Genomic DNA, 27,344 nt, shown 5'->3' with positions numbered 1-27,344 from the left:
AAATTCAGATATGAATCTGTATCCTTTGTTTTTCTTTCTTTTTTTACCTTTGGCTTCCCTTGTAAACAAATGTCAGTCTTGCGTTCTTGTCGTTGTTTTGTGAAGGTGGGATAAAAAGTGACAGGCTATCGTTGGCCAAGTAATGAATTGTTTGCTCATCCTGCCCTTTAATTTTATAGATAATTTCTCTCTGGCTGCTTTGCTACAGGCGAGAGAACCGAGCCAAGGCCGTTCATTTAGCAGGCCGTAATTGAGCTGTCAGGGAAGGCACAAGCATGCGCAGATATACGTCATTGTGAGAACTGATGTAGGTTTCTGGACCGCTTCCCTGAGCTCTTAAATCGCCAGCTTGTCCATAAGTCGTTGTCGCCGGTGTGTAAGAACAGTCCGGCAACACTGAGACGCAGGGACGGGAATAACAGCTGGGATGGACAACAGCTGTATACGCTGCATCAGTGTTGTAGCTCTTAGTATCACAGAAAAGTGGGAGGGTGGGAAGAAAAGAAAAGTGGGAAGGACTGAGAGACATTATCAGTGAGATAGCATGATGGAGAGAGAGAGAGACACACAGAGGGTAAAACAAATAGTAGAAGTGTGTACTGCCTTTAAAAAAAGCAAGAAGACTCAAACCACTCAGCATGTTTGTTGATGAGATCTTTGAGGATAGAGAAGACGAGACAAAAAGATGCAGTGTGGTGCAAATTGTTCCTGAACTGTTTAAATGTTGGCTGTCTGTAAGATTTTTTTAATGGCTTTGAAGTCACCAAAGCTGTGATAGCAAAGCTGGGTTTATTTGAATAAAAATACTGTAAACTGTTTTCTGTTTTGATATATTTAAAAATGTAATTTATTCCTGTGATAGCAAAGCTGATTTTTAAACAGCTATGACATTTATATTTACATTTGATAAATAGAAAATCGAAAAGGACAGCATTTATTTGAAATTTTGTAACACTCTTTCCTGTCACTGTCCCTTTTAATCAACAGAATGCATCCTTGCTGTATATAAGTATTAATTTCATTATATTTTATTATACATTATAATTTTCATTCTCTCTCTCTCTCTCTCTCTCTCTCTCTGTGTGTCATATACAGTATATATTGTGTATAATTTTATATAATTCTATGTTTTGGTTTATGTTGTAAAAGTCACCCTGTAGTCAATAATTTTATCCATTAAAAATCACCAAAATTACATATTTAAACTTTTTTTCTTGGAAAAAAATGTCTTCATGCCTTAAAATATCTTGAATATAACCTATTTAGTATACACGGTTCTATGAAAATGCAAATGAGCCCCGCCTCCACTCACTCAGCTCAGAGATCCACTGGTTGACGATCACACGTTGATCTGATTGGTTACAAGGCAGTTTGTGACGTCAGAAACACCAGCGATTTCAAAGTCTTTGGTTCACTGCAGTTTTAAGGAGAAAATAATCCGCAATGGTGTCGACTTATGAATTTACACATGGTTTGTCTTAAAGCACATTAAAAACACCACATAGACGTATAAACAACATTAAAAACTGGATTTTCACCACAGGGGGACTTTAAATCTTGTACATGTTCAGTTAAAAACTAAAATTTCACAAGATGGTCAAAATCGGTTAAAAGTTTGGTCTGGTACATTTTGCACATTTATTGTTAAACAAAATATTTGTGTAGATTAAAGTAGATGCAATTTATATCATAGTAAAATAGACTAAAATTAACGCTACATAAATTCAATATTAAACAAAAACTGTGCTCTCTGCTGTAAGAGAGAAAGAGTAAATGTGTTGCAACAAATAACTTGCAGCCAGGGACAGAAATCATCCTGTGATGCTGAAGTAAGTTGCTAGCTGTGTCAGATTTGTGTTAAGGAGTGCCTGCAGTTTTCTGGACAGCTGCCGTCGTCATCGGGGGTCCGTGTGTTCAGAGAACATGACCACCAACTGCGCAGGCCTACCAAAACCTTCATCCCCCTCAGTGTTATCCACTCCAGAGCACACTCAGTATGGGTGAGAAGTGTGTTTCTGCAGGTGTCCACTCTTACACACACACACACACACACACACACTCACATGCGTGGCGCTTGACTCTCAGCAGGTCTATAACCTTTAGCTCCCGACTAAATCACTACATTCATGTCACTTAGGTCCCTGTTTGTTCCTGCAGCTACAGGCTGCACAAACTAATTGAGAAGATGCGAAATGAAATCATGCAGAAAATTGCCTAGATCCATATACAGTATATATACAGTATATTGTTTTTGGCACCCCAGGGGTATGTCGAGTTAATCATAAATTTCAGTTTATCCATTTAGTGGACCCGACACCTGACAATCCTCCCACTCCCTTTCATTTTGGGGAGTTTAAAAACTATATAGTGATTAAACAGGTGAATTTGTTATTAAGTGAAATTAGAGGTAATTGTAAAGCCTTGTTAGAGCAAACCTCTTGACATCGTTACAGGACTTTGCAACTGGTGGGTCGTGTTTTCTGAGAGGGGTCATTGACAGCAGGGCAAAACAAGATTAAATTCAATTAATACAATGAACCAAACTTAGCACAATTATTTCATGCTGTTGACAGCCATAGTTTTTCACAGCAAAATATAATAGAATAAGTTTATTTAATATTATGCTGAAAAAAATTTTGTCTAGGAAAAAAAATATCTAGGAAAAGATCTAGAAAAATCTAGGGGGAATAAGTCAATAATAACGTTATTATAATGGTATGCATTATTTTGTTCATACTCTTTTTTTTTTTCTTTTTTTTTGTTGGGCAGAGAAAATATATGAGAGAATGTGACTCAGACTACATTAAATAAGAGATCACTTTCAGCAGGGATAAATATGATTTGTGCCAACCACAATGTTTTCAGTGCCGTGAATTATTGGCTGTTGAGAGCATGAAGCCATTGAGATTCAATTTTGTATGATGAACACTTTTGGTACTTGATGGGCCACTCGTTGTCCAAAGTGAAATCTGGGTTTTCGTGATTGAATGTCTAACAACACATTATTTTTCCCATATTCTCCATTCCTGCAGCTCCTCTCTATGAAGCCCCGCCTTCTGAAAAGCACACTGTGCTCTGATTGGTCAGATGGAGAAGTGTGTTGTGATTGGTCAAGCGCTTTGAGCGTGTTTGGGAAATGTCCCATCCCTTACGATAACCACCAGTTTCAGCACACTACTAACTAACTCAACTAGGCCCCGCCCCTTTCTTTAGTGTATTAATTATTTAAATGAGGAATATTGTGACGTGTTCGTTCCCGGAAGAAAACTCAAGACTACAATGGAGGCGTTTCAGGGAGTTCAGAAACTGACACTGATATAGAGAATAACTCCCGCTGGAGGGACTTTGTAACTTTGCATATCTTTTTCATGCTCAAACAGCAACATTACACACTAAAGAAAGTTGAAAATGTGAAAAAGCACAATAGAAGTCCTTTAATAAACACAACACACTGCCCTCTGCTCTCACTGGCAGCACATAGGTTTATTGGTACAGTAGGCTATTCCTCTCTTATGACTGTTGATTGACGCAAACACCTCATCATTTCAAGCTAAAGTTTATCCCGGATGCCAGACCGGAGAGGGCTTGTCACAGGATACTTCTCTAATTAGGAGCTCCTTGACGAGAGCATGACTTTCAGAGGGAAAAGTATGCTTTTGGGCCTGAAGGAGCCTCATGGTTCCCCGTGCTTGCCTGAGATAATGAGTTATTCATTTTCAGAAGCAATCAAGATGTCAGGAGCTGATAGTGAAACCTGTTGCCGTTGGAGATAATGCCTCCTTGTCTTTTCATCAAAGCCCTGTCACTTTGACATCAACCATGATAAATGCGGCAAAAATACAAGAGGCTGGATTTGAGAAGGCGTAAACCCGTAGTTGTCAATTTTTAAGATATGACTGTCACCGGCTTTGGGAGAGAAACACCAGAGCGTGTCTACTTAGCAAATTATAACTGACATTTCTATATTAAGATGACGAATCAGACCCAAGTGTGTTTGGCTAAGCCTGCTTCAAATTAACTCGTTTAGCCGGCATGAAGTTAGTCATCTGAGGATTTGATTGGATTGCTAATCGTTGACAAATTAAGACGGTCATGGATGACTGGTGGAGGCTTGTGGCTTATATTCCAATATGAGCCATGCAAATCCCGCAAAAACACTTCAAGCGCTAAGTGAAACTCAATCCCTCGAGATGGCAGGGTCGCAGTTTTTTTCTAATTATCAAATCAATAGTAGAAAACATTAAGTGGCGGCTGACCACTGCTCAAACCAATTAGCTGAGACTTTCACATTCTTTTGAAGGGAAACAGCACATTCCTGATTTTTCTCTCTTTTCCTTTATACAGTGAAAACTTGTGGATCAAATCTTCAAGGTCCGTCAGGGACTTTCACCTCACCGAACTTCCCCATTCAGTACGAGAGCAACTCCCAGTGTGTGTGGATCATCACAGCCAGCAATCTAAACAAGGTAAGAGCAAAAATGTATGTTTGATAATCTCATAATGCCTTTTGTATTCTATAACATTTAGGTGTTACAAGATCAATGTTGTTTCATGATTCCGGAAAAATAACTGAAAAACAAAACTTCTCACACAGCGCACAAGTACCCAATTGAGTTCTCTTTCACCTCTTCTTGCGCTTGAATATTTAAAGTAAGAAAAAATAGCCCGCCTTGTTGGTAGAGGCTATTTACATTAACTCCACCCATTGATGTCTGGTTGGGCCAGACAAGATTACAGAAGTCGCTGGAACATCAACAGTAGCAATAGTGTAATGCTAAGGCGGAAAGTTTTGACGCGAGTTCAAATCGGACTCGCTCTACTCCCTTTTCCCATCACATATCAGATCAGAAAGGCATTTAGTTTCAATAAAAAATACGAAAATATTTGAAAAGTGGAAATAAAGTGTCTAACATGTGTTTAATAATAAAGTGTAGGGAGGGCTTTTTAGAGCTGGTAAGTCCCGCCCATCCGTAAAACCCCAAGTGGACCTCTAGGTTTGAAAAATCATCAATGCAAGTGAATGGGAGAAAATAATTATTTTTTGGTCCCGTTTGAATTGTGCCATGAATGTGAACATATGTTGTCTGTGAATTTTTTATATAATTTTTCATGTTACGAGTTTGACAGTATATGGTATGATTCTTCGGCTAGCAGTTGTGGAAAAGACATAACGAGAAAGACTACATGTCGCCTATGTGACGTCACCCCATAAAGTTGACTTACCCGTGGTTTTCGCCAACCTCAACGATTTTGTCCTCTCCCTGAAAGAAGGCGGTGAAGTGCACCAAAGACACAGCCATGTTTAGCGGGATCCGTGAGCTAGTGTCCGTGTGCGAGTGGTGGTGACGTTTCAAACGCGTCGAAAGCAGCGAAGAGTTGTAGTCCACAAAGTGCTCTCACACAAAGTCTAACCGTATCAAACTTCTACCCGCTAAATTGTAGCATTCTTTACACGAAAAATTCTATTAAAAATTCACAGACAACATATGTTCACATTCATGGCACAATTCAAACGGGACCAGAAAATTATTATTTTCTCCCATTCACTTGCATTGATGATTTTTCAACCTAGAGGTCCAGTGGGGTTAGCGGAAGGGGCGGGACTTACCAGCTCTATTGTCCCAATAAGGCGCCATCCATTTAATAATTTGAATAAATACAATAATTGACACTCTATGTTATAATTGCATATCGTTTAATGTACAACAACACTCGGGTACAAATAGTATCTGCCACTATTTATAAGTATAAATAGCATCTAACTACTATTTACACTTATTGCAATGAAAATACTGCTATTTTTACAGAGTGTAAATAGAATCTATCCCTATTTTCACTTAAGGTCCTTGTACACTGAGTCCGAAACCTTCGTATGCGTTTTTCCGTATGTCCGAGCGCCGTTCGTGCTGTCGGGCAGTCCTCCCTGTCGAGCCCTGACTGTGGTCCACAAGTTGGCATTAGTATTCTGCCGTGACTCTTCTCAGCTTCTTGTACAGGGCCTGTGGTGATGCTGTCGCTGGATCAGAGAGAGAGAGTGAGTGCATGGGCGTCTGATCATTTGACTGCCCTGTCTCTCCTAGCCTTCTGTGCGATTGCTCCTGACCTCCTCCCTTGTCCTTTTTTTGCAGGTTATTGTGGCCTTGCCCCCTACAAACACCTCCCTATCCATCCCTTCTTCCCCACAAAGCCCTTGCGCGTTTATAGGGAACTGCATGATGGGCTTTGTTAGTTATGTGTGTATAAAGGTGAAGAGTGTCTGTTTTATTGCTCTTGTGGGTTTTACAGCCACACTTCAGTTTAATTCCAACATTTTGAGATCACCCCCACAAGAGCTACAATGTGTGAATGTGTGTAGTGAGATAATCAGTGTATAAATATGTGAATGTGCGAGAGAGATGTTACTGTTGTGTAGGGCGGAGGACAATGAATCGTGAAGAAATAAGTTGTTCTGATTCGTCCATTAATTATTCTTTTGAGTTTGAAAAAGAAATATTTGAATAAATTTGTAGAATTGCGGATTATTGCAATAGTAAATAGAAAGCAAAGCACACAAAATGAGACACATGACGAAATTTACTTTCACTGAAAGGATCCAGCTCAGAAGAGTCGTGTTTTGATCTCTTGGTATATTTTTTGATGTACTTAAGCGAACTTGTTAGAGTCATTCCCTCGAGAATCGGACTTCACTGGTTGAGCTTTATGCTTTTGATTCTCTAAAACGGACTGTTTCGTAAGAGTTATTAGCTTCGCTAGTTACACTGTATTTTTTTTTATTGGCTTAAAAGAACCAGATCATGAGAGTCATCCGCTCAAGAACCAGAATTCACTGACTACACTGTATGTGTTTTCAAAGGAGTCAAAGTTCATTGGTCTCACTTTTTTCTAAATGGTTCTCAATGGTTCTCTTACTTCAGCCATATCTGTATTGTCATTGCAGGACCTTGCAATTGATTTCAGGTGATGTGACTCACTAACATTGCAATTCATCTTGAAATAGCAGATCTATTGAGTGCAACAAACAAAAACCCTGAAATTCTTTCCTAACCTCAAGTCAAGGTCTCTGAGATTGACTCTTTCTGTGGTGGAATGATACACACAGGCAATAAATTAAAACGGACAAACCGTTTTCTCAGTTCATAATGTTTGGCCTTCTCCTCATCTGCCTACTCGTAGGTTTATAAAGAACTTTTGTACAGTATCTAAGTACTTTTTAAAAGTAGAGAGTCCTGATCATGCCAACACTCTCTTACTTTGACTGTTCATTCATACATTTTCCCAAACTTCTGCAGGCGGATCACTCAAGGTTTGAGTTGGAAAGCTGCGATACGACCCAACTTTCTCAAGACCATTTAAATGTTCAGAAGGCCGTGATGAAATCGTCTGGACGGTTTCCCATCATATGATGGATGGAGGGTAGCATGAAAGCCTTGTGGGCCATAGAGATGCTTTTTTTTTTTTTTCCTACTTTTGTCAGTCCGCATTGGACCACTTTAAAAGGTCTGGAACTCTGCCAGCTCGAATAGAGACGCTTGTGTTGTTTCCCCGCAGCCTTGGCTTTGGCGTGTTGTTTTCAATAAATCAAAGAGTTTGTAGAATCTTCTCTAAGAAAAAAACTAACTTTTTTCCTTACCCCCCAGCCCCTTTTTTTATTTCTATTTTGTAATGGCAAAAACAATGAGTCAGGCAGTATCAGTGGCAAGTCACACTTTTTTGGATTTTTATTTTTAATATTTCCACCATTATTGTGCAGGAAAGAACATAGTTCACTGAACACACCATTGTGTTATTTGGGCATGTTGTCACACTACATGAGGAAACCTGCCGTTAAATAGCCTATTATAGGCTTTTTAGCCAATTTAAACAGTAAGATGAAATAAAACACAATTCATTAAACAGAAAAAATAGGCAACATACAAATATAAAAAACTGTTGTTTTGCCAAACAGAAATACAACCGAAATACAAGGCTATGGTTGCAACAAATGGCAATTGATGTTTTGAACATGTAAAATGGGGATGTGGACAATAGGCCGACCACCTGTGTGACGACTAGCCCTGGTATCCCATGCTTTTTGTTTAATTATGTGCTTTTTGAACCCATATTCAGCCATTATGGTGCTAATAATGTACTAGCCCCCATTTTACCTATTCAGTGAAGCAATTGCCATTTTTTGCAATTATAGTTTGTACTAATTTTAAAACGTTTTTCAGAAAGTACAATTGATTTGTTGGTTTCACTTAATTACAGGAAAAGCATGTGGCAAATTCATTCATCTACAAAACAGAAATGCATTTGCAGCACAACGGTGCGTTATTTATTTAAATGTATACCAGCGTACACCCTGTTACAAGTGAGCAATTGCTAATTGTCTCTTACAGCCATTTGCCCACTTATTTTTGGCAAACTATTTTAGGGTGGCAATTTATTTATATTGCACTCTGTGCTTTAACCTTGGCGAGAGTGACTTGAATGGTGTCGGGGCTTAATTCAATTTAGAATCCATTGTGGCACTTTTGGATTGTGGGAATGTTGGAGACAATGTTAGTTTGGTTTCTTTTTGTTGTTTGCTTTTTGTTCAAATGGAGATAACGAAAATAATAAACGGATCACTGGTTTACCAAGGGATTTGTTAACTCCGCTTAGCTCAGAGCTCGTCGTGCATATAGAATCAAGGCCAATGCATCAGGCGCACATTTGGCCTTAGTCAAAAACAGAACGAATTTCTGTGTAATTTGTTGATAAATACAGTGCATGCATTGAATTTAAAGGGACAAATTATGAAGAAATGGTATTATGTGCGATTCACACATAAATGGGTTGATGTTTCATGAATGAGGCCCAAATTGTGTCCATCCTCATTCACATTTACAGCTGTTGAGTTGCGTCCTCTGGTTTCAAAATGAGACGTCTGCAGTAAACACGGCTTTGCCCATTTGTAGATGGTTGTTTTTCAGAGTTCAGTTGTCCATCCTGAATGGAGCATGACCTGATTTATCAAGCATAAACTGAAATGCTGTCGCCCCATTGGTCTTTTGTTGGAGATTGATGCCCAGATTGGGCATTAACCTCAGAGGGAGCATCAAAGGTCAGACCATGACAGGCAGAGAAACATATGTCCCCTCATCCATGCTCAGACTGTTCACTTCAAGTCGTCTTTTCTTTTCGTTTCTTGTCTTCCATTTTATTTATTTATTCATTTTTGTGGTAGAAAAAAAAATCATTTTATATTAGAGTTGGAGCAGCTAATATACTAATAAGTATTGAGCAGGTTCTGACTAACTTATCTGAATGGCCATTGCATTCATGCGCTCAGCAAACATGTCTGTGATTGGCTACAATGCTCAACACTGCAAAAACGAAACCTTTGACGCTCTTTACAGAGCGCTCACACAAATACACACGGGAGAGTTTGACGTAGACGCCTCTCAGCAGGTACCGGATTGTTCTTTGGTAACATAACGTAACGTAACAACAAAGCGTAATGTAATGTAACGTAACTTAACAACATAGCGTAACGTAACGTAACAACATAACGTAATGTAATGTAACGTAACGTAAAAACATAATGTAACGTAACGTAACAACATAATATAACATAACATCAGCATATTACAATGACTTCTGAAGGATCATGTGACACTGAAGAATAGAGTGCTGGCTTAGTTTCACCTTTGTTTTATTTTTTAATACATTTTAAAATAACATGTATTCCTGTAATTTTAATTTGTAATAATTTCACAAAAGCACTTTAAAAAAAAAAAAAATCTTTGATCAAATAAATGCAGCTTTGGTGAAATCTTACCGACCACAAACTTTTGAACCGTGCAGTGGCAAAAAAAAGTGTGTTGCATGAAAAGCGTAAGTGATGCGTAAAAGTGGAAGTGAAAAGTGAAAATTCTGCATGCACTTGGATGAAAAACGGACCCGAAAATGACTTTTTATGTAATTATTATTTCTCATTTTAATTATTTTTTTGTGTCATCTTATTAATATTTGACTTTTTAATTAAATTCAATAATGTAAAAAAATCTGAATTCAAAAAAATCGAGCCAATAAAATACAATAACCACACTTTTATATTCAAAGTAACACCAAAATTGGACATAAAATATATACAAATAATAATAAATATCATATATGTTCTGCCTTTTTTTCTCTTTTGGCCCTAAACAGAAAATGCCATTTTCGGTGCATGCCAAATATTTTTGGTTCAACATTCAAGTCTAAGCACAGAGAACTCATCTGAACGGATTCCAAACACACAAACATGTAACGATACCCACACACACAAGGGTCTTCCTCAAGGTGAAAGCAGAAAACAAGCTGCCAGGATGTCAAGCTCCCATAGTGCTGTTCGTAGTGTCATTTCCCCCGATTAAGTTCACAGAGATGGGATCTCTGGTTTCTCTAAGCCAGGCTACTTCAACTGTCACACAATCCTGCTGGGATTTACTTGCCAGTACAGTCTCACCCAAGCATTTCACAGATGCAGTTTCAGAGCAAGAATGAGAGCACAAGCCATCATATAGCCGCTGCTCAGAAAATTACAAGTTTGCTGCAAAGCTAAACGCTGAGTTATACTTCAAACTCTAATTGTTCAGGTCAATGCATGGCAGAACTGTCAAAAAATATATATATATATATTAGAGGTGGGCATAGATTATTTTTTTTAATCTAGATTAATCTAGATTAATTTTGAAATTAATCTAGATTAATCTAGATTAAAATGGCTCATTTGAATTCTGCCGAAGGCATTCAGAATATGTGTGCTACCCAAATAATGACTATAAAAGTAAGTCTTTGAGAACGGGTTTCTCGAGTCAGGTGGCGCATTAGACCAGGGGCTCATCTCCTGTTTCCAAAATGCATCACAAACTGCTTGAGAAAGCTGTTCTACTCACTGTAAAAGGTTACTACTGTACTGTTACCGTCCGTAGACAACATTAGGTAGGCCTATGTTATTATCAACTACTAGCGATGTTGCCTAAAATCCATATTGTGATATACATTGCAGCCTCTTGCGATAACGATATTATAATAAAACCATTTCAGAACAGGTTACACAGACCCTGCTAAACAACTGCTAAATGTATTTGTATGTAGTTTTGAGAACATATATTGTGCAAAACTGTAAGTATACAACATAATTTTGCAGATAAATAAAATGTAAGTACACTAGCTGCAGAGACTTAAGTAGGTCTAATGTTTATTATGGCTTGGAGCTTATGAAACCCCAAATTTAAAATTAGAATATTGTCTAACTGATGTCTTTTCAGTTAAAAAGAAACACAACAACGATTCTTAAAATCGGGCGCAGACAGAGATTATGTTCTACACCACTCAGATATATTGGGAATAATACGCGCGCGCTGGTATTCAGTGATAGCCTATGTTTCGTTTTGAATTTGAGGTGGTAGAACGGATAAGTCACGTTTTAACTTACCGAACTGTTACCTCACACACTCTGTCTATATAGTTTGCTGCTGCTCGTTGCACCGATCTTTTTCACCAGTTTTCACTTTCAGCTGTGTTACAGTGTTTACTTAAGATGACGACGAATATGATGCGTTGCAGCCGTGTCTTCCTCGCGGCCGCGGCTAGATTACGTCATCATAGCTTGTGTAGCTTGAGCCAGCTCCCAACCCAACTTGGAGAATAGATTAACGGCGATATTTTTTTTATCGCGCGATGCGTTAACGCCGATAACGACCCACCACTAATATATATATATATATATATAATATATATATATTTTATTTATTTTTTGACAGTATATATATGTATATGAACGTACTTTAATCATATTGCTGTTACTGCAATTTATTAAATGCAATAAGCCACTTGAGGTTATGTTAAAAGGATTTTGAATCTGTGTTTATCATTCTTAAAAACACTCCTAAAATGTAAATTCAGTAAAACTGCAAATCCCTGTCATCTGCTTATTGCTTTAGTTCAACACTGTGTTTGTTTGTTTTTTTGTCCTAAAAGCTTTTTATAAATATGAAGAATTTTTTATTACCATCACTGTTCACTGAATTTCCAATCATGTCACTCAAATGAGACTATTTCAGTAGTTTTACCTGGAGCAGTATTTCAGTAATATCATGTCAGCCCTTCAGCACACGCGATCTGTCAAATCAGGACCATGTCAAACGACAGAACTGATGAACAACCGTCACAGTCTCAAAGTGACAGGTAATGCAGTTTGGTCAAATAAAAGACATTTGCAAGTAAATGTACTTCAAAATCAAAAACCATGAACTGAACTGACTTCTTTATTCCATTAGCCTGTATTAAAAGCAGCAATGAAACATTGGCTGACCTATTCGATAAAAAATAATGGTTTTTGAATATTTACATGATCGCAGGCGGTGACAACAGGGGCCTTAAAATCCCAGATTAAATTTGCAGTTTCTCTTCAAAACATCAAAATGTGTCTGCTTTGGTTCTGGCTCCCTGAAGGACAGTAATAATACGCCATGAAGAATCAAATATTTTCCTTTCTTCGCTGATAGTGAAAAGCTATTAGTAAAAGTTTTAAAGCCCCTGATGTAAGGTGTGGAAAGAATACATCCTGAAAACAAGCCTCTGGGAATCCCATTATTGACAAAGATAAAAGGCATGATTGAAAAGATTATAAACAACTACTGTATAGGGTTGAAGTACCAGTACTTCGGTTCCAAGGCTATACTTATTATAAATGTTAAAAAGTTGTGTTATGTTATGTTATGTTGTTATGTTATGTTATGTTATGTTATGTTATGTTATGTTATGTTATGTTATGTTATGTTATGTTATGTTATGTTATGTTATGTTATGTTGTTATGTTATGTTATGTTATGTTATGTTATGTTATGTTATGTTATGTTATGTTATGTTATGTTATGTTATGTTATGTTATCTTATGTTATCTTATGTTATCTTATATTATCTTATAGTATCTTATAGTATCTTATCTGTTGTTGCTATGTTATGTTATGTTATGTTATGTTATGTTATGTTATGTTATGTTATGTTGTGTTGTGTTGTGTTATCTTATCTTATCTGTTGTTGCTGTTATGTTATGTTGCGTTGCATTGCGTCGCGTCACGGCACGTCACGTTATACAGTACGTTGCGTTGCGTCACGTCAAGTCACGTCACATTACGTTATGTTATGTTATGCTGTTATGTTATGTTTCTAATATGCTGATTAAATCATTCTAATATACTAATATTAAGTTGTTATGTCCTGTCATTTTAGGTTATTTGCATAATATACGGTTAGGTCAAATTTAACAATGGTTGTGGGTCCAATTCCCAGAAAACATACAAACTGCATAGATGCTTACTATTATATTATATTATTATTTATACTGTTTTTAATTGAATGCCCATTTTAGTGTGTATATGCATGTGTGCTTGTGTTGATATGTCGGTTCGGTGTTTTGTGAATGTCTGGGGCTGGGCTTCTTACACTTGTTTGAATTGCATCAGGCCAAAACAGATTTATTTTCCCAACATTGATTCTGGTCTGAACACCCGTCACAATGGCGCAATTTCATTTTTAATGAAAAAGACCTGTCTGTATATCGGTAAAAGCATTTTCACTGGCCTCTCTGCTCCATTGTAAAGGCATAATTCTGCTCTATTACCTTATTTCTTTGCAATTCAATACTCACTCGGCACCTCACCCTCCAACAAAAGCATTAGCTTACGACTCCAATCGCCATGACAACCGCAGGCAGACAGAGCAAGTCGCTGAATACCTTGTGGGCCTGATCTGAGATCAGATTTACGGATTCTTTTAATATTACAAATCCAGAGAAGAGACGGATCCAAGATCAGCCTCAATGACGTCTCATTCCCAACTGCTCAATCCCGCATCTCTGCCGTGCCAGAGCTGAATTTGTTATGTGGTGACCTTTAGTGAGACAGGGACTCTGGAGTATTCTGTATTCAGTTACATGGAAAAAACAACTGTATTATCTGTGCCGAGATGCCATCTGAGCATCAATCATCACTCCTAAATAGCTCTCATACATCCATACCTGCTAAAGCCCATCGCCATGGCAACTAATTCCACCCAGTAGCTGTCAATGGGCTGATTGATAATAAAGTTCAGGCCTCTCCAAATGCCTGTGGCTCTTTCCACACCTCTAATCCCTGTTTCCCTGTTAAAGCCTCAATCCCCCTTTCTGAACTCCCAATTATCCAAGAGATGGTCTAGTCTTTGAAATAACTACATTTTGAATGAATCAGTTGATTGTGCTGTGATTGTGTAATGGGTATAATTAGTCTGACTTTTACATATGGATTTCTTTCGTTCATAAGCGTCAGTTTCCCACAGGACTGAGAAAGTAAAAAAGGCGGGCAATAAATGTAAAAACCAGCTGGGTTTCCATCCAAATGTGAAGTGAATATTTTCCAAGTTTGCAACAGCAACTAAAAATGCAAATTAGGTGAGTTTCCATCAGGTGGTTTGGTAACCTAGTAACCAACAGTAAATGAAACCCCCATCAGCGTTAACAGTCGTGATGTGTCGCTCGACTCCTTTAAGTGAACGGTGAGAGTCGGCTCCCGTCTGAGAGCCGTTTTCCTTTATAAAATACAAGACAGAATAATATGATTATCCTTTCGCTTCACTGCTCAGCCACATGTCAAATGGTCACTAGCTGGTATCACTAGCATGTGGTGACAATGTTATTTTAATGTGTATGTGCGTATACATACAGGCTATACACATTAACATAATATTCATTCACTGCATGGAGTGCGTGTGGTCGAGCAGTGTGGCGCAAAGATCATATTAATATTGCAACAAGCAGCACTCAAAAAGTATACTCTTGTTACTGAGCTGGGCCAAATGATCCGGCTCAGTTCCCTAAAAAAGTCGGAATTCCCATCCTGAGGAAACAGCCTATCAGTCACGTGGGTTTCATGTGCGCTTCGTCAGAATTTATTCGGCAAATGCGTTTTCATCTCCCACTTTAACTTTTATAACTTTTTTTTTTATTTGCAGTTTTCATCTCCCGTTTCTGATGTGATACTTTAAAATGAAAACAGGGTGATGGAAACATAGTGAATGTCAATAGTTGCTGAGAGCATAGTAGGCCTATGATCAGGGCCGTTTCTAGTTTCTAGCCTTTTTGGCACTCTAGGCGAGATTCCTATTCCTATTTTTGTACATTTTGAGGTTAAATGCATCAATCTGGTGCACTTTGAGAGCTCAAAAATTAAGAGCTTCAGCCGGCTTCAACCTATGAACTGTGCACATTGAACAAAGAAAAACCATTGACTTGTACCTGGACATTAAAGAGGGCTCAAACATCTTTTTAGTTATGATGTAGAGTCTCAGTCTACATTACATTATCACTGGTTTTTATGAGTTATATATGTAAGTATGACATAAAATCCATATAGCCTATAAATGTACTGTATAAATGAAAATTAATATTTCAAAAAAGCATATTTCACATTACACGATAGTATAGGAAAATTTTGTCCTAATGTCTTCACTTGCAAGAAATAAACCCTTGAGCTTTTATTGTGGAGAAAACACCAGATCACCATGCTGATCGCGTGGGCAAAGTGTGTATTTCTCTTTAAATCACACAGCACAAACAGAATGCCTATTTAGGATACTTAATTAAAGTCTTGTGCTGTTTTATAAAGTCACAAAGCCATATCACGATTTCGATTTTAGTTTGTTGGCAAAATATAACGCTAGATGTTTTGTTTCAGCTTTATGTTACTAGGCGACCGCCTAGTTTGCCTATGCCTAGAAACGGCCCTGATGATAATAATAACCTTGACTAGTTGCGTTATGATTAGCCTACATTCTTCTCTTGAGCACTATAGAAAATAACGACTGGTGCTTTTAGTGTATATAAAAACACATATTATGTATAAAACAAATTGATGTATGATGTTTGTTCAGTAGAGGCTTGAGCGAAGGTTTTCTGGAAACTCTGACCTTATGCTAATGGTGAAATTTCTTTATTCTCCACGAAATTCAGTAAAGCAAGTTTTGTCAGTCTTCTCTCTGAGTTTCAGTGAGCTGACAGGATTCAATTATGCAAGAGCCATAAAGTTTAATTCAGTTCATTTGACACATCACTAAGCACTATGCCTCATTTCTGCCGACAGGTGATTCAGATTAACTTTGAGGAGTTTGACCTAGAACTGGGCTATGACACACTGACCATCGGTGACGGAGGGGAAGTAGGAGACCCGAAAACCATCTTGCAAGTGTGAGTTTCTTATCCACAGTCGTCTGTGACGGTATAAGCTGATGCATAATTTACACAGGTAGGACATTCTGTTCCTGAATCAATATTCCTCTCAGCCAGTCTCAATCCTCTGGGCAGTGGTTGCTTGATGGTAATGATATACAAAGAACTAAAATGAATTTTGAATATCCTACTAGTGTAAATAATCATGTTACGTCTTCAGAAACCAATCAAATGTTTGTTTTCCTCCTTGGTCATATTCAAGTTGTCTTAAAGGGATAGTTCACATAAAATCTAATGGTTGGAATTGGGAAGTTATGGGTGGTTTTGGTGTGATGGAGAGCATTTGTCTTTGTTTTGTTAGTATGTATGTATGTATGTATGTGAAGTATGTTTTCCTGAGGTCCCCTCGAAAACGAGATGTCACATCTCAAGGGGTTTTTACTCTTAACAATAAATTCAAATTAAAAATTCAAAAATTAAAATTCTGTCATTAAATTCTCACCCAGACTCGTAAGACTTTCGTTCATCTTCGGGACACAAATGAAGATCTTTTTGATGAAATCTGAGAGTTCTGTCCCTCCATTGACAGCTACGCAACTACCACTTTGACGCTTCAAAAAGTTTATAAAGAGATCGTAAAACTAATCCAACAATTTGTCATGAAAGAAATTATTGTAATACATTATACATTACTATAAATAATAGGGAAACTAATTCTTAGTTTTGACAACTTTATATATGGTACAGTGTCCTAACCAGATGACACGCAGTAAAAAAAATGTATAACAATTTATAACTGCATGCTATGAATCATAGTTAAGCATTAGTAAACAGTTAATTCATAATTTATAAAGCATTAATAGACATTAATAAGCAGTTTATAAATACAGCTATAAATGCTTTATTCTTGGTTTAAAAGCATGTGTTTAATAATTTTATTTTCATACTTTATTAATGATCAATTTTTCATTTCTAAATGAAGTATAGCATTATTTACAAACCAGTTATTTAGGAGTTTTCAGTGGTTCATAAGATCACTTAGAAAGTGTGAGTAAATGATTAAACTATTTAAATGTACCTTCATACATCTTATTATTCAGACATATAGTAATAGTTACTTAGTGTGTTAATAAATGGTTTACAAAAATGTATTTCTACTGTAATTCATGATTATTTCAGATAGTTATAAAGCATTTAGTAGTGGTCAGTTAACTATTTTTGTGAGCTTATCTAAAGTGAGCACTATTTATGCATTGTAAAGCATTTACAAAGGAGATTTAAAGGCTGTTAAATATGTTATGTTCTGTATCAGTGTTGTGTTTGTTTCCTTTTTCTGTTTAGAAGATAAATGAGTCTTTAAATCTCCTTTGTAAATGCTTTACAAAGCATAACTAGTCCTCTAGATGAGCTCACAAAATAGTTAACTGACCACTACTAAATGCTTTATAACTACCTGCATCAACTACATTTACTTACACTTTCTAAGTGATCTTATTAATCAATTAACAACACCTAGTTTGTAAATAATGTAACTGGTTTGTAAATAAATGCTATACTTCATTTAGAAATGATAAATTGATCATTAATAAAGTATGAAAATACAATTTTTAAACACACATTATAGATATGCTTATGAATCAAGAATAAAGCATTTTTAGCTGTATCTATGAACTGCTTATTAATGTCTATTAATGCTTTATAAATGATGAATTAACTGTTTAGTAATGCTTAACTAATGATTAATAACACGCAGTTATTATAAAGTGTTACCAAAGCATCTAATGTGAGTTTCGTGTGACATTGCAGAGAGGCTCCGCCCACAAACTTCTGATTGGCTGTGAGTTTTGATTGATTTTGTCATGTCTCGTAGTCATGTAACACCTGGTGTAGACAGACAAATTGCTTGTTGCTAGAATCTTATACGCATCGCACCTGGACAGAGCGTGTTGTTATTCTAAAACATGCAAAATAGCAATAAAGAATGCGTAGGTGTGCTCAACCTTTTGTCTGGTAGTGTACACTCAGTGCGATGTGCTTCTGATTTGTTTATGTGTGTCTAATCTCTCTCTTCTCCTCAGTCTGACAGGCAGCTTTGTTCCCGATCTCATTGTTAGCATGACCCATCAGATGTGGCTTCACCTCCAGTCTGATGAAAGCGTGGGATCTATAGGCTTCAAGATCAACTACAAAGGTACCTGAAAAGCTGTGCAGAATGCATAGTCACTTTGGGAATGGTCTAAAAAAAATGTCTTAAATCATTTTGCTCAGCCTTTACGTCTGTCTGTAGGTTTTGCAAATATTTAACCAATGAAAAGTATTAAAAAGAGCTTGTGACTAAACCTCGTTACTCCATTGGCTCCTCAAACTGTCAGTCAAACCTAATAACTCCACCCACCTCTATCATAAATGAAGTGCCGCACACATTTTGGAGCATCTCTGCTTGTTTGCAATGCAACGAAAAATAAATAACTGTCTTTTTGAGTAAGTACAGCATTTTATTTACTCTAGATAAACACGATATAAAGGCTGGTGTTTTATGTATCTGAGGAACAGAGAAGAGTGTTTTTGTCTAACATTTGTCATAGTCACAGTCAATACTGTCTTATATAACCTGTGTGAAGCACTTCATCTTTTATAACATGAGATTTTGGCCAAATGACCCACATTAGCTAAAATAATCTTTATAACCTGTAAGTTGATAAAAACGTAATGCCTCAGATGCGTCCGTTCTAATGATGGGGAAAACGCATGTCTGATATTTGCTGGTCAAAAACTGCTTGATTTTGGTTAAATGATGATAATACAATGACACATGCAAGTTGTCTGACCATGTATGAAGCCAAAATATATCAACTTTGACAACACAGTGTTTAATTTAATTGAAGTTATTTTTAAATACAGTAGCGGTTTTGGACATGCAAGGTTTCCATCTGACAGCGACGATGTAAGATTAAATAACTATTCATTCATCGCAATTGTCAAGCGAAATGTTTGCGACTGCGGCAATCCTATTGTCAAGGTTAAATAGAGGAAATGTGGCAGAGTGATGGAAAAAAAAATACATTTGCACTTGCAAACAAACAGAAAGGGAAAGCAGGACAAACCAAAATTGTACAAACAACCTGTCTGGCATCATCCCAGATTCAATCAAACATCCAACCTTGTTTTCTGCTGCAGTGAGAAAGTGTTTTTCACATCCACTGAAAAGAGTTTAGACATCAAAAGGCCAGACATTATTTACCTGGACAAGTCCACTCTTTCCTGCGCGAGGATTCAGCATACATGCTTAGTAGTCAGTGTGCATAAAAGTGAAGCAGTTCCCACAAATCACTTCTGTGGTCTCTGCTGAATGCACGGCAACTAACTTTCATCCCGAACACATGAGCTACATTCACTTGATAGAAGCAGCAATCCCTACAAAACCCATATCTTTGATTATCTCTCCTCCCTCAAGGTTTTGTAATAAATTAGTGTCGGGGTGATGAACAGTGTGCCATTCAGTATAATGAGAGAGACTGACTGAGGTAGACAGAGAAAGAGACCGAGAGACCAAATGAATCCCCTTAAGTGCAAGACCACAGAGATAAAAAAAAAAAAAAAGATTACTGTATGATATCCCTGGGAGAGACTGGCAAAATATTACAGATTGTATTAGTTTTGTCTCTTTCTGTTTTTCTTCTCCTATTATAATTCATCCTATATATGCCACACACAAGCACAGTGGTTTTGTTTCTTAATTTTCAATTTCTAGGTAGATCTAATTGGAGCTGTCAGTCATAAATACGTGATGGTCATACATGAGGGGGTAAAAAAAATTCTATGGCTTGGACATACATAAAGGATGAGTCTGATTGCATGTACAAAACCAAGACTTGAACCTCATTAAACACATATAGGATGAATTGTGAGAAAAACATTTTTTTTTGGGGGGGGGGGGGGCAGTTTTTATAATTACCTTATTAAAATCTGCTTAAATCTGTGTATCTGTGTTGTTCAAATACCTAAATTTAACCAGTTACTTTAATCAATCACAATTCTACAGACTGTTACCAATTAAAAAAAATAAAAAATTCATCAACTAAAGACATTTTTACACTGCAAAGGTGGAACAGAAGCTGCATCTTACATGGCATTTATGTTTATGTAAGAATCAAAACTACAAAGAAGGTGTGCCCAGTTATGAATCTGTTGCATAAGGTAAATAGCTTATAAACATGAAGTCATTATGCTCTTGAAATTCAAATGATGATTATTAAGTCGACAGAAAAAATTTGGTGGGGAAAAAGCACATCATATTCTGGCTACAGACAAAATAAACTAAAAGCCATTAATGCATTTGGTTTATTGCTTTTTACGGATTAGAAAAAAGACTTAATAGTGGTTATTTCAGTAGCATGAAAAACAAAATGGCTGTTCAAACTGGGAATATAGCTATTACATTAAGAAAGTGATCAAAGAACACCGAAGCGGTCCATGTATTCAGTCTAATGTGAGTTATACACTTTCGCAAAAACTCACGATATAATATCTGAAACTGTCTATGCTGCATCTTTTCTGCATTTTGTTGTTTATGATGATAAGAGAGAATTCGCTAACAAATCTATTGTAAATGTAATGCCGCATTCTTATATTACGGGTAGACTACTTTCTTTGACTCCCCCAACATCTTATTTTGATGTCCTTCAGGGCGATCAAGCCTCGGGGTCAGAACCCCCTCTACTGTAGCATCCATATGATACATCATGTGTGTATTATATCTGATATATAATATAAATCAAGAGCCCTTTGAGGTATCCATCCAGATAATGAACACATTAATGGTTCACAGCACTCATTCATTCAATGGAAGACATATTGAGGTTTTCATCGTCTCGTTCCCCTGTAGTTCATTTACTGTACCTGTCAGGTCAAGATTTCACACAAAAGGTTCACTTTAACATGATACAGACTTGATGGCATATTTAAAATGATGATTTCTAGAGCCATGATTTAAATCTGTAAGGAGAGAATAGGCTAAGAATAGAGTGCAACAATCGGCTTTCAGAAGTAAAAACACTTATTCAATTTCTCCATAAGGAAATTGATTTTGAACGATAACTTATGAATCTTTAAAGATAGCATACTGTGAGCTACAGGGCTGTAGTACTCGATGGTATTTACTTCTGTTGAAGCCGTCAGCCCGCTTTATTTCAACTTAGTTTTAAAATAATTGTGTTTAACAGCAGAATTTGTGGTTAAAAAAAAAACTACACTTCCCAAAATTCCACCAATTCAAATTCACCAATGTTTTTAAAAAACACATTATTTGTATTTTTGTCCGATTTTCAAATACTTTTTTGCCTTTGCATTTTGCAATGTTCACCTCAAAGCTGGTTGGCTTGGTTAATGACTTATAACGCAAAGACTTTTTTGAAATCCCAATGCAAGGATTGAATGAATAAAAAAAACCCATCCAGAACCAACGCCGCTGAAAAAGAGGACGGGCACTGTTGCACTCGATAAGCTAAAAATAATGACCATTCCTTTCAAGTGCATTCACATCAAGCATGTATTTTAAATTAGGGCACAGTGGGAATATAGTTTATCTCATCTAAAGGCCAATTCACACCACACCGACAGACGCTGACCAATGCGTACAATCACCAGATTACAGTTCTCAGATGTTCCATGACCCAACAAGCGCAAATTCAGCATGCTCAATCGGCAAAAACAAGCTCCAACAGATGCCAAGAGACAAAACCCGATGAAGTTTCTGTTGCCTTCTGTGTGAATCGGCTTAAGAGTGTACACTTAAAATACAAATGCAGTTCATTATGTTGACGTCTGTGATGAATGCATATTCTACATGGGTCATTAATTGTGTTTATGGGGACTGAAGTTTCATGGCTACATTTCACTTATTAGTAAACTACATCTATCATTTTCTGTTTATGAATTTATATCTTTATGTTTCACCTCTGAGGGTGCACTATGTTCTTATTTCTTGCAACAAACTTAATGACATAAAAACAAAATATTTACTTGATCACAAAGGTTCACATTAACATACACTACAAACCGGTCCCTTATTCTTAGCTCTTGCAGTCTCGTTGTTATTTATATGCTTTATGGCATGAGTCAAAATTAATGTGACTCAATTAAATCAAGTCTGGCTTTTATCCTACTTGGACTGACTTAAGATTCTTAGTTTCAAAAGAATAAAATTCACTGTATTTTCCTTGAGCACATTTATTTTTTATATAGTAATCATATGTACCTCATATAGTCATATACCTCCACTGCTAACTTAAATAGGATCTATTATTACCTTTTTCAAAGTCTTGATTTTGTTTTTGAGCTCTACTAGAATAGGTTTTCATGCTTCAATGTCTAAAAAACACATTTTTCAGATATTCTCTATTATTGCAGCTCCTCTCTTCTCAGTTTGTCAGTAACGCTCTGTTTAGTTCCTGTCTCTATGAAGCCCCTCCTTCTGAAAAGCACAATGAGCTCTGATTGGTCAGCTAGACCAGTGTGTTGTGATTGGTCAGGCGCTTCAAGTGTGTTTGGGAAATGTCCCGCCCCTTACCATAACCGCCAGTTTCAACACACTACTAACTAACTCAACCAGGCCCCGCCCCTTTATTCTGCGTATGCCTTGGGTGGGAATTATTTAAATGTTCGTTCTCAGAAGGAAACTTAGACAATTGACTAGGGCTGTCACTTTACGTTCGAAAATCGATTGCACAATCGATCGGACCAACCAACACAAGTTTCGAAAACCAAAATAGGGAATCGATTTTAACGGTCTTCTCTCGGAGCGCGTCCATCTCGCCACGATACACCCGGTGCGTCACACAGCAACTGCAGGCTCTGACAAACACTCATAACAGCAAATTATACTTAATGTGTTTCTTTTTACTACGAAAATGTGAATTCTGCCGGTATTCAGACCGGAAAAATGGAAATGTCTTTAGACATAGAAAATTGATTTTACAATTGATTCAATGAACACTTTTCAAAAATCGAACAGGATTTTTTCACAAAAGTGACAGCCCTACAATTGACCCTTTGCAGGGAGTTTGATTGACAGGCGATCTGACCAATCCGCCATCCGCCGAAGCCACCATTTTTGTCCGACAAAGCAGTCAGGAGAGTAAGTAGATTAACGTTGGAGGATTTAAACTTGAAAAACGGTGTACTCACGTCTTTCCGCAGTTAAAAAAACATTCCTTCTTATGTTCATTCATGTTTATTTGATGCTATAAATTAACTAGAAGGAAGAGATGATCGAGCAGCTTTAACTGAGACTCTACAGCGATCTGTCAGACACATTAAAGAGCCACAAAACGATATTTTATTGTTTAAATTTCTTTAAAAAATGACCAAATTTAAAAGTTGAGACTTTGTTTCATATCAAAAGTAACCTGGTCTGTCCTGTCTGTCAGCGCGTTGTCATTGTCCTCTCTGCTCGGTGATGTATATTTCACTGTGTGAGAACATGGAGTGGCATGAGAGTGGCGTGGCTTGTCGGACATAGCAACAGCAACTAAAGGGGGCGGGTCTTTGCGAACGGTCTATTGAGTTCAGAAACAGTGTGCACTGAAATAGAGAATAACTCCCTTTGGAACTTTGCAGACCTTGTTTCATGCTCAAACAGCAACATTACACACTAAAGAAAGCTGAACATTAAAAAAAGGTGCTCTTTAAAGACTGCAAGTTTGACTTTGTAATAACATTGAAGAATGAAACTAGTGATGAATTTGAATGTAGACTGAATGCCCGGCTACTGGCTATTACTGATTACAAGTGTTTTTAAATGGCCTTTTTTAAGCTTTTGTTTAAATAATTCAGAGAATAACAATCTACTCAAGTGAAGTCTCTCTTAAGTATCAGTGCTTATGCATTACTGACTGGATTATTGAGTATGCAGTTGAGCTCTGTGCTTGCTTTGGCACACAGTTTCAGAGCACCAGCATATGGCCACGCTCATTAACATACCTCCTTTTAAAAATTATTTTGTTTGTATTCTCTCTAGCCAGAACTCTTCAACAACGATGTTGTGGCTTAAAAACCTAATTTAATTGAAGGCTTCAACGAAATAAAACCAGAGATCCGCCTGGGAGTGTACTTGACCCGTGTTTTAGAAATGCCTCGTCTCGTGTCTAGACTCCACGTAAAACTCAACTTTGTGATAATGAGCACTTTCTTGAGAGAGATAAAGTCAGCATTATTGAAATAAAACAATATCCATGGGATACACAAGGGGAGAGATAAATTACTTGCCATTTTCCAATGAATAAGAAATGGTTTTTGAGATTAAATTTATTTATAGGCCTTTATGTGAAGGCCGACTTAATGAGTCCTGCTATATGGTAAATGCTCAGAATGCTTTTTGATGTATTACATGCCAAAGTTCACTGATACTCTGTGATTCCCTGGCTATTTCAGGAAGAAAAACACAGGTCCCAAACTTCCCCTGAGTGGGCTGTGTGTGCTTACATATACAGAATCAACCTTTTTGTATTTGATTTGATAGCTTGTTAACACAACTGATCTTCACAGCGAGGTCCTCAGGTTTACAAGCGCACAGAACACCCATCACATTAAGCGGCGCGGGAGAAGCGTAGGGGTTCGCATCTGACACGCTGACCTTACGTCGAAGTCTAGTGCTGCCCAGAATTATTCACACGCCATCAGCTCCTACAGACAATTTGTACTCTATTTTTTGCCTCATCATAAATACAAAGCAGTAAATATGGCCTAACCTTCCCCTAGCCACCCCACACGATTGACCAACAGAGTAAAGCATTGTAGTAGTCATAAAGAGACTGTCATGTCGGAAATTAATGCTATACATCAAGCATTGGCCAAAGACCTCCATTATACCTCAGGAGAAATCCCCCCTCCTACATTCTCAAACTTTGATTTGATTTTAAATTAAATTTAGGTGTTTTTTTCCCTCCCGCCATCCTTCCTTTGGCAAACCCTCAAGCATCCTTAGTCGGAACAGAGTTCATAGTTCAACTGTGCATGGCCGTGCAAAGTGTCTGGGAAGATGTATAGCCCATTTCAGGAGCCCGCCGCCCACTGAGTCGATTCTATGCAGATGGAAGGTCTTATCTAGGGATAGTGACCCCCCAGACTGGGTTTCTGTACGTCCTGCATGGCCGACTCCACCATTAAAGGCTCCAGGTGTTGGAGCTTATCTGGGCTGAACAGCGAGTTTTGGTGGCATTCTGTTCTGGTCAACTACTCTTGAGTGGAGAACATCTCATGAATTCACTCCATTTGCAGTTCAGTTTGGTGCCAGTTGTCTCACTTCCTCAGATTGGAGTCTTTTGCTTTAAGTCCATGGATTTATTTTCCACTTTAATATTGAGAGGAACTGACATTTGCTCAAACAGCAAGACTTCATTGGGCCATCAGCTGCACCAAAAAGATCATGCTGTCTGATTAGCATTTTTACTGGTGAACAAAATGGCAGTCAGACCAGCCTGGTTAATGAAAATTAATACGGATGCCACGGTTAAGACCCGTCGACACCGAGGACGACAACTGTAACAATAAAGAGATAGCTTTAAAAGTCATTCTAAGTAAAAGAATAGCAGATATAACTATAACGAGAACGGCACAATGGAATGATATCATTGGAATCATTTTCAAACCGATTTTTTCCAGCTAATGAACGATAAAAACATTGACTGCCAATCAGAATCCACCTGATTTTAAAGAGCTTGTGCATTTAAAGTGGCAGATGACAAAATAATAAACAGAACAATATTGTTTGCTGGTGTGGATGCTAAAATAATTATATTTAGTTATCATTCTTGGTGTGAATGAACCTTCTTTTAATTTTCTCTCTTTTCAGTTTACTTTAGTTTCCATTATGTAATTGCCAGTTTTAGAGCTGCCGAAGTTAATGCACTAACTGGTTTAATTTACAAAGCAGCAAAATTGCTCTGTATAGTGGTATTCATGTTTAATAAATAAATATACAAATATATATAAGTCTGGTGTGTCCATGGTTTAAGGTTTTTTTTCAGTAGGGCATGAAGCAGTTTGTTAAAGAAGAAAAGTTTCTTATTAAACAAACTACAGCAGTGGAGAGAGGGAATGTGTTGTTTATCGATCACTAATGTTTGCCTCCTTTCTCTGTAGAAATCGACAAGGAGAGCTGTGGGGACCCAGGCACCCCTCTGTATGGAATGAGGGAAGGAGATGGCTTCTTGAATGGGAACGTGCTACGCTTTGAGTGCCAGTTTGGATTTGAGCTCATTGGAGATAAAACAATATCGTGTCAGAACAACAACCAGTGGTCTGCCAACATCCCCATCTGCATTTGTGAGTACTGTCAATGCCACTGTATGTTGAGAACTGATCAATAGTTTTGGAAATGTTCTTCCTGTCCTTGTTCGTTGCTCTAACAATCGCGTTTATCAGGACGATTATGCTAAATTTAAACACTTTATGCTAAAGTGTTTATTGTTATTCTGTCCTCAAATCTGTTCAATTTCAAGCAGCACCATCATAAAATTTAAATGTGTATTTCTTTTATGTTAAAATACTTTTTCCCTCTCTAAGATGCTATTAAAATAACACATTAAACAAGGGGGTGGGACTACCTGTTAGCTGACCAACTAGTGTCATTGTTTTTTTACACTAGTTGCACAGAAATCACACAGGTTTCATCGTTAAAGATTTTTCAGCCAAATGGTCATGTTCCATTAGAATTTTCATATAACTGGATTTTATTAACTTTTCCTGTCTTTGCCTTTTCTTCAAGATGAATACAGAAATGTCTGAGGCAGCTAAAATAATTGGCTTATGTATATAGCCAACCGGGAGACTTCCTCAGCTGCAGTGACATCTGCTATGTTTTGATTCTTCACCTCTAGGCTCTTTGCTTAAAAAAAAAAAAAAAAAGAATGCATCGCTGAAATTTCTCCACGTTTAATTGGAAGATAAGCTCTATTCATAGCCTGAAGTCCATTTGTCTCATAAATGCCGTTTGTCAGAACGTAATCGACAGCAGAGTGACAGTCTCCATATGGCATATGAAACACATACACATGGCTAAGTGCTGTGTTATTACACTGATGTATGATGCGGCATGTAACTTTCCTGGAGCTCAAACAGTAGAGCGTTGGCG

At 37.3% G+C, this 27,344-nt stretch overlaps 1 protein-coding gene across 1 annotated transcript in view; it reads left to right on the top strand.

Moving 5' to 3' along the window:
• csmd3b (CUB and Sushi multiple domains 3b) overlaps positions 1-27,344 on the top strand; it is a 455,685-nt gene that overhangs the window by 244,213 nt on the left and 184,128 nt on the right. The window contains exons 10-13 of the mRNA XM_081376961.1: positions 4,345-4,466; positions 16,128-16,231; positions 18,292-18,404; positions 26,354-26,536. Of these exons, the coding sequence (XP_081233087.1) occupies positions 4,345-4,466; positions 16,128-16,231; positions 18,292-18,404; positions 26,354-26,536 (522 nt within the window). The remainder of the gene's footprint in view (positions 1-4,344; positions 4,467-16,127; positions 16,232-18,291; positions 18,405-26,353; positions 26,537-27,344) is intronic.

Source organism: Scardinius erythrophthalmus (assembly GCF_964197995.2).
Source record: "Scardinius erythrophthalmus genome assembly, chromosome: 10".
Taxonomy (NCBI): domain Eukaryota; kingdom Metazoa; phylum Chordata; class Actinopteri; order Cypriniformes; family Leuciscidae; genus Scardinius; species Scardinius erythrophthalmus.
This window is presented reverse-complemented; position numbering and strand designations above follow the sequence as displayed.